The sequence below is a fragment of the Triticum dicoccoides genome, chromosome 1B (genome assembly GCF_002162155.2).
Source record: "Triticum dicoccoides isolate Atlit2015 ecotype Zavitan chromosome 1B, WEW_v2.0, whole genome shotgun sequence".
NCBI classification, from domain to species: domain Eukaryota; kingdom Viridiplantae; phylum Streptophyta; class Magnoliopsida; order Poales; family Poaceae; genus Triticum; species Triticum dicoccoides.
The window spans coordinates 353,057,059-353,064,740 of NC_041381.1; the positions used below are offsets into that span (position 1 = coordinate 353,057,059).

The window sequence follows — 7,682 nt, forward strand, 5'->3', positions numbered from 1 at the left end:
TGGGCAGGTTCCTCACGCTTGCTTCCATTCCCATGGCTGGAAAGATACGAATACGACCGTCCGTGTTAGGTTCTATTTGTGTACTACCAGTTACAGTCTCTTTTTGTTAAGAAGCTTGCAATCTTAGGGCTCTGGAGGAAACTAAGATCTCAAGTGCGGCGACTTTTTTTTCTGTGTGTGGAAACTTGAGAGAGTTGCAAGGAGGGACAACCAGGGAGGAGGTAGTCTTGGAGGTTGATTTGGGGGGAATTTGTAAGCTAGAGAGGCGGATTTGAAGGGACTGGTGGTGGTGACTCGAGGGGATTTCACCATGGTGGGGAAGGATTTGGTGCTGCAACGGAATGCTCCTGTGGATATCCGTGAGATTGCTGCCAAGGCCACGCTGCGGGAGGTGCGGCAGAATGGGCACACCTATGTGGAGCTCCGGCGCGTCGGGAAGCGCGTCATCTTCTTCTGCACCATCTGCCTCACCGAGTGCTTCAGCGACAATGTGCTGTTTGACCACCTCAAGGGGAATCTGCATTCACGGCGGTATGCCGAGGCCAAGGTCACCCTGTTTGGGCCCATGCCATGGCCGTTCAATGATGGTGTGCTCTTCTTCAATAACTCACGCGAGAATGATCCGCTCTTGCTGGACTCAAGCTCGCATAACACCAGCGAACTTGCTCTGGTTCCCCATCCTGACTTTGCAGGGAATGGCATTGAGGTGACATCAAGGTTGAGAGATGGTTCGAGCTCCCATAATGGCGCAAAAGGCTCATTCAGTGGTACAAATGGATGTCTGAATGGTAGATCTTCTGCCATAACTGAAGATAGTGCTCTGTCAAACCGCAATGAAGCCGATGGTCCGCTTGTTATTCCTGGTGTGTTGATAAAGGATGTTGTGTTGAATTTGCCTGTGCATCTTCTGGGTTATGGAAACATTGCATACAAGATTGCTGAAGCTAGCGAAGGTCGCAAGAAGATCAGCAAAATCTGGTGTGCTTGGGTAGGAGAAGAAGCCTCACTGGGTTCTGAGGCAAGTAACATCTATGAACAATCTGGTTTTGCCATAGTCAACTTCTCTTATGCATATGAGTTGGGAAGGAAGTGGCCTTCTGAAGATCAGGACCTTCCCATCTCTGCTGGATCTTTCTTTGTCATTGATGAGGCTGGACATCGTGGAAAGCGAAGGAAGAAGTCATTTTCTGATCAAGAAGCATCTTCAGAAGAGTCTAATGGCCAGACCCATGACAGCAGAAGTCAAGCTATTGTTACTGGTTCCCCAACAGGTTCCTCATGCAATCTTCAACTCAGCCCCTTGTCCAGCAAGTCTATGAGGAGGGAGCTGAGGAAGCAGAAGCGACTTGCTGCTGAGAAAGTTTGTGATATTTGTGGGCGATCAATGCTTCCTGGAAAGGATGTCGCCACCTTGCTGAACTGCAGCACAGGAAACCTAGCTTGCAGCAGTAGAAACTCCAGTGGGGTTAGTAATTCCAAACATCGTGTTGTCTTTCTCTTTCATGAAGGCAAAGCGAGTACTAATTACTTTACTTTATAGAGAAAAAACAGAAAGAAAATACCATTAGGAAGCTCTGGTCTTCAAAAAGTCTTTTATGAGTACAGAGACAAGATTTTGGAACTACGTTAAACTGTTATCTGAGATCCTTAGTACAGTACAAACATATGCTGCTTTCTTCTTTTAAACAAATATAGCTAGATAATTCCATCTTTAAATTCAAAGCCTTCAGCTGTGACTACTTGGCTAAACATGTTTTCCCCCCGCAGGCTTTTCATCTATTTCACACTTCATGCTTACTGCACTGGACAATTTTGTGCCAATATGAGGTGCTGGCTGATCAGATTGCAAAGATGGGAAAGAGCAAACGAGGAAGAAAGGCGAAAACAGCGCCAAAGAGCAGAATAATGTCCATCCTATGCCCAGAATGTCAGGGTACAGGGATTCACGTCGAGGGAGATGAGCTCGAAAAGCCAACTATTTCGTTGTCTGAGGTTTGGAGGAGCACATGATCAGCTGCTGCCTACACTTTGAGCTTTGTGTGAATAAAATGGTCCTGAAAACTAGATTTGTTTTTGCAGATGTTTCGGTACAAGCTGAAGTCCATCGAAGCCCACAAGGCGTGGATGAAGACCCCTGAGGTGCTGGAGAACTGTTCCACTGGGCTCCATTTCCCTGCGGAACATCTGGAGAACGCCGAGGTATCATCAGTTACACTCTTACAACGAGCTCCCTTTGTTTGCTGTTTTGCTGACGAGTCTACTTGGATCTGAACTCACCACAAGCACATTCACATTCCCTTTGTTGCAGGAGCAGGTGATGCCACTGAAGTCGCTTCCTTTCTTTGCAGCTGATGGATATATGGCATAATTCGTGGGTTAAGCTCATGGACCAGGCCACGCTAACGCCGTGCTATTCTGCCAGAGCCGTTGTAAATCTACTAGAACAGCTGTAAATAAGCATGCATGACTGGACAGTGTATGCTAGAGATGCTGACGTTTATTTTGCTTGTAATCGTGTTGTATCTATGATGTTTATGTTCGCCTGTCTGTCAACCAGGTACAATCCAGCAAAACTGTTAGACCAGGTTGTAGTAACCATAAACAATATACATGTTGCACTGCTCACCATCTTTATTTTGTTTAAGATGTGGTTATAATGGCCTCTCCACCATCGCTTGGTGTATTCGTGTTGTCAAACTGGTTGTGCATAATATTTGATGGTGATTTGAGAAGTGATTGCATTTGAGATTGGATCAGCGGAAACGAGTGATGCTTCTTATCTGAAGAGTTAAACATAAACAATATGCATGTTGCACTGCTCACGATCTTTATTTTGTTTTAAGATTTGGTTATAATGGCTACACTATTTCTGAAGCATCGCATGGTGTAATCGTGTTGTCAAACTACTTGTGTACTACTCCCTCCGTTCTAAAATAACTTTGTACTAATTTTAATACAAAGTTGGGTCATCTATTTTGGAACAGAGGGTTAATACAAAGTTGGGTCATCTATTTTAGAACGGAGGGAGTAATGTTGCAAACTCTTGTCCGTTTCCTTCTTAATCAATGGATGAGGCAAAGCTAGTGTTAGGATGTTGAGCGTGATTTGAGGAATGATTTTTCTACGCAATTTTTCAGAGAGCGCTAGCGAAAGAGGTTGAGAGATAGAACAATCTCTTAGCGCACTGATCTGTTTGGAGAAGTAGTAGTAATTTCTCGTGTGCTTTTCGTAAGCATATGTGGAGAGACTTCACCATGAAATGAGGTTTCTCGCTTCAAACTTTTCAAAGAAAAATCCAGAGGGAAACAGGCAAAAGAGACAGAGGAAAACAAGAACAAAAGGCCGGCGAGGTTGCTGGTAGTTGGATCTCAGCGAGATAATGGTGTCATCAGGAAGCCGCCGCTCATCGCGGCGGCCTCACATTGATCAGGAAGATAACGCAGTATTTCTACAAGAGCATCATCGATCCAAACCATCCAGCAAACTCACACACACACCTCAAGAGAATCAAATCAAACAGAAAACAATGAACGGAAGGTCATGAGTCCATCATCAGGCCCAGATCTGAATCGGTGGAGGCAGCGTGTGGGATTCAGGAGAAGGGCTTTGTGGCAACTACGTACTAGTACTAGGGTTCCGTTTCTGGCCGCCCGAGGGCAGCTGAGAAATGCTTCGGATTTATATAGACTCGTCGGCCGGGGCGAGGGTAGGGGAGGGGACCCCCCGGACGGCGGCTGGACCCCGCCGCCGCCGCAGCCTCTGGCTTTTTGCCGGGCCGGCCGCATGGGTCCACGTCATCAGACCGATTCTTTTGTCTCTTGGGCCGTTAGCCCGCTCCGGCCAGGCCCAAACAGCCTAGGTCGGTCCCGGCCCCTTCTGGAATCTTCCGTCGCCGTCCCACCGCACGGGGCTGGAGAGGAAAACCCCAGGTCGCAACCCCTCGGCACGAGTCATCCGTCGTCTCCTTCCTCCAATCGCCCCCGCTGGTAGCTACCATCTCAAGCGTTCTCGCCGTCGATTGTTGTTTCTGGTGGGGAAGTGCGAGGGAGCGGAGGCGGCGATGGCGAGCGGCGGCGGGGCGGTGAGGGAGGTGGGGTCGAAGGCGGAGCTGGACGAGGCGGTCGGCGGCGCGCGGGCCGCCGCGGTGCACTTCTGGGCGGCCTGGTGCGAGGCCTCCAAGCAGATGGACGAGGTCTTCGCCCACCTCGCCGTCGACTTCCCCCACGCGCTCTTCCTCAGGGTACGCACGCACGCGCCGCCTGCTGCTCTCCGATTCCTCTCATGTAGTCGCGGTAGATTTGGGTTCGGGCCGGTTTCCGGTGGATCGTGATTCTAAGGCGGCGGTCTAGGCCCCTGGCTACAGATTCGCGGTTCGCGTTTAGGGTTCTGGCGCGTGAATCATGCTGCTGTCCAAGTTACTTTTTTCGCATGTTTGATTATTATTCATATTGTGATTATTCATGTTTATTTAGTTATTATACGATGCGACAAGCACTATCTGTAGTGTGTAGTTAGCATGTGATGTGTATGCGATTGATTAACCTGAATCTAGCCCCACTTGTGACTATTATCAGATAACAGCTGAATTCAACGCCACATTAGGTATGGACTCATCATGAGATAACAGCTGAATGCAACCCGTTCGTGCTTGAAGCCCTTGGCTCTTCCCGTTAGCTTATAGATAGACTCAGTTAAGAGTGTGGAATGACAGCTGAGGACGGTCCACTGTCTACTAATTTCACCGTGTGATTCAAAAGACTGATCTAATAAAAATATTTCTCCTTTGCGACTATTGCCCTTTGGTTATTATTAAGTGTTCTTTAGTCAATAATTATGTTCATTCTTTATGCTCTGTACACACCATATCATAATTTCAATATCTGTTGGTAACTTTTGTCAGGTTGAAGCTGAAGAACAACCGGAAATTTCAGAGGCATATGGTGTTACAGCAGTGCCATACTTTGTTTTCTGCAAGGTATTTGCTGTTTGTAGTTGTCACAAAATGTGTTTCGTAAATGCTAATGAACCTCTTTTCATTGTTTATACTTCAAAAAATGAATCCTGGTAGGGTCACGGTATTCTTCTTGCTTATTGTTAAAGTTGAATTGCACATGTTCTCTTGTCCATTTTTAAAGGCAAAAGAATCAAGCATGTGTTCTGTCCTCATGATGAGGCATCTATTGACATTATTGTTAGGACCCACTTTCAAACTTCTATGCATGAAGTATTCTACAAGCAATGACACAAATTATGTGTGCCCATGCCTCATATACTGTGGAATGATGAAGTTAGATACACACCTCACTGAATTTACTCTAGCCTGCCTGCCCTAAAGATTCTGCATGGGTTTATAAGCTAATTGGTTCATCCTAGCATGGACGTTTTATGTTCTTGCTTCTTTTGGTAAATTTTGTTGTGAGATGATGCACCATGCAGGCTCTTACAAGTTCAGGTCATTGGAGTGTTGTATGGACAATGAAATGTTCTGTATGACTAGAACCAATCTAATGATATTGTGATGGACCTCATGAGGTCAGCATGCACAATGTCTTTTTTGCTAGGCTAGTTAGGTCATGTCTTCACTTGGCATTTTGGTGTTATCATGAGACTCCTTTGTAATGCCAACCTATACATGTCACACAACCTTGGGATTTTCATATGGCATTTGCTCTGTGCGCATATCTGAGGTCATATTTGTAAGAGGTCATATTTGCTTAGCTTCCAGATTTTCTTCATTGCTGTGCCAAATGTATTTTATCAAATTCCTTGGAAGTTTTCTATATTGCCTTCTTTGTAAGAGGTTGTCATCTGTGCATGGTTTATCTCTTTTCAGGAAGGCAAACCTGTTGATACCTTGGAGGGTGCAAACCCAGCCAGCCTGGCCAATAAGGTCGCAAAGTTAGCTGGCCCTGCCAATGTTGCTGAGTCTGCTGCACCTGCTAGCTTGGGGGTGGCTGCTGGTCCTGCTGTACTCGAAAAGGTCCAAGAAATGGCATGGCAAAATGGATCTTCTGCTTCTGAAAGTACACTGAAGAAGCGTTTGGAGCAGCTTGTCAATTCCCATCCCGTCATCTTATTTATGAAGGGAAATCCAGAAGAACCAAGGTGTGGTTTCAGCCGAAAGGTGGTTGACATTTTGAAGCAGGAAGGTGTTGAATTTGGGAGCTTTGACATCCTTGCAGATAATGAAGTACGTGAAGGACTGAAGAAGTTCTCTAACTGGCCAACTTTTCCTCAGTTGTACTGCAAAGGTGAGTTGCTTGGTGGATGTGATATTGTTATTGCTATGCATGAAAGTGGTGAACTAAAGGATGTAATGAAGGAGCACAACATTCCTCTCCGGCAACAAGGAAGCAAAATTGAGGAGCCAGTGATATCTGAATCTGCAAATGAGCAGAGTACTGAGGCAATTGGGCTTACCGAAGCTCAGAAAGCTCGTTTGGAGAGCCTCACTAATTCTAACTCAGTGATGATATTTATCAAAGGTTCACCCGAGGAGCCCAAGTGTGGATTCAGTGGAAAGGTTGTTCATATTCTTAAGCAAGAGAAGATTCCTTTCTCAAGTTTTGACATTCTTACAGATGATGAGGTTAGGCAGGGCCTAAAGGTTCTATCAAACTGGCCTAGTTACCCTCAGGTGTACATCAAGGGTGAACTGGTTGGTGGTTCGGACGTAGTGATGGAGATGCACAAGAGTGGGGAACTGAAGAAGGTCCTGACTGAGAAGGGCATTATTCAGCAAGAGAGCCTAGAGGACCGACTCAAGGCCCTAATTTCCTCATCCCCAGTGATGCTGTTCATGAAGGGCAACCCAGATAATCCACGTTGTGGCTTTAGTTCGAAAGTCGTGAATGCCTTGAGAGGAGCAGGAATAAGCTTTGGGTCCTTCGACATTCTATCTGATGAGGAAGTTAGACAAGGTCTCAAGACATACTCGAACTGGCCCACCTTCCCCCAACTCTACTATAAATCAGAACTAATGGGGGGCTGTGACATTGTTCTCGAGTTGGAAAAGAGTGGAGAGCTGAAGGCCACTCTCTCGGAGTAGCTGGTATTTTGGTGCTGTATCGTTGTCTTATGGTGTTTCGAGCATCTGTCCTATATCGAATTGCTCTATTGATGGCATTGTTATGTCAATGTATCTCGTAGATCCATGTTTTAAACTTGGATATCCTAGTGCTACGTTTGCTTGAACTGTGACAGCTGCAGAAGAAATAACTTATAAGACCTCTTAAGTGGCCTGTTAGTATTCTATCACCACTTCATTTTTGCTGCCTTGGTTCAGTCTGGATGTTGGAGAACATAAGTATTATTAGCTATCATTTCGCAGTCCAAAGACGTATGATTCGTAACGTTTATAGAGTGTTCGTATATGCCCCTAATATAATGTCCTGGTTAGTTGAAAAGTGTCATTGTTCTCCAGGCCATGGTTAGTTTTATTGGAAACTTTTCATCCATTATGGTACTTATAAGTTGTAGGTGCAAAATATAAAGATGCCGCAGATGTGTCCCTTTAAATTCCGTTTGATTGTTCTCAACATTTATTGTTGCACAATTACACTTTCATGCCAATATGTGACATGGATTTTCCCACATGAACAGTAAAATCCGAAAATAAGTAGCATATGTGTGTGTGTGTGTGTGTGTGTGTGTGTGTTATATAACATCCGTGGAGGCCTACA

The 7,682-nt window shown here is 45.6% G+C and overlaps 2 protein-coding genes across 2 annotated transcripts; both read left to right on the forward strand.

Moving 5' to 3' along the window:
- The first annotated feature begins 6 nt into the window (after window positions 1-6).
- Window positions 7-2,671, forward strand: LOC119335040. The gene is made up of 4 exons (XM_037607318.1): window positions 7-1,465; window positions 1,768-1,992; window positions 2,080-2,199; window positions 2,309-2,671. Exons 1-4 carry the CDS (start codon window positions 311-313, stop codon window positions 2,366-2,368), a joined length of 1,560 nt encoding a protein of 519 aa, XP_037463215.1. The 5' UTR covers window positions 7-310; the 3' UTR covers window positions 2,369-2,671.
- Window positions 2,672-3,916: 1,245 nt separating this feature from the next.
- On the forward strand, window positions 3,917-7,270 carry LOC119335057 (monothiol glutaredoxin-S11). The gene is made up of 3 exons (XM_037607319.1): window positions 3,917-4,240; window positions 4,901-4,975; window positions 5,834-7,270. The coding sequence occupies exons 1-3, from the start codon at window positions 4,061-4,063 to the stop codon at window positions 7,046-7,048; spliced, it is 1,470 nt and encodes a 489-aa protein (XP_037463216.1). The 5' UTR covers window positions 3,917-4,060; the 3' UTR covers window positions 7,049-7,270.
- Window positions 7,271-7,682: the final 412 nt, after the last annotated feature.

What these genes read in the sequence shown, in the direction of transcription:
- LOC119335040 (XM_037607318.1), top strand. Translation starts at nt 311, where the DNA reads ATGGTGGGGAAGGATTTGGTGCTGCAACGGAATGCTCCTGTGGATATC. An exon ending in GCAGTAGAAACTCCAGTGGG is followed by an intron (nt 1,466 to 1,767) that starts GTTAGTAATTCC and finishes TTCCCCCCGCAG; the next exon opens with GCTTTTCATCTATTTCACAC. An exon ending in AACATCTGGAGAACGCCGAG is followed by an intron (nt 2,200 to 2,308) that starts GTATCATCAGTT and finishes CCTTTGTTGCAG; the next exon opens with GAGCAGGTGATGCCACTGAA.
- LOC119335057 (XM_037607319.1), top strand. Translation starts at nt 4,061, where the DNA reads ATGGCGAGCGGCGGCGGGGCGGTGAGGGAGGTGGGGTCGAAGGCGGAG. An exon ending in CCCACGCGCTCTTCCTCAGG is followed by an intron (nt 4,241 to 4,900) that starts GTACGCACGCAC and finishes AACTTTTGTCAG; the next exon opens with GTTGAAGCTGAAGAACAACC. An exon ending in CATACTTTGTTTTCTGCAAG is followed by an intron (nt 4,976 to 5,833) that starts GTATTTGCTGTT and finishes ATCTCTTTTCAG; the next exon opens with GAAGGCAAACCTGTTGATAC.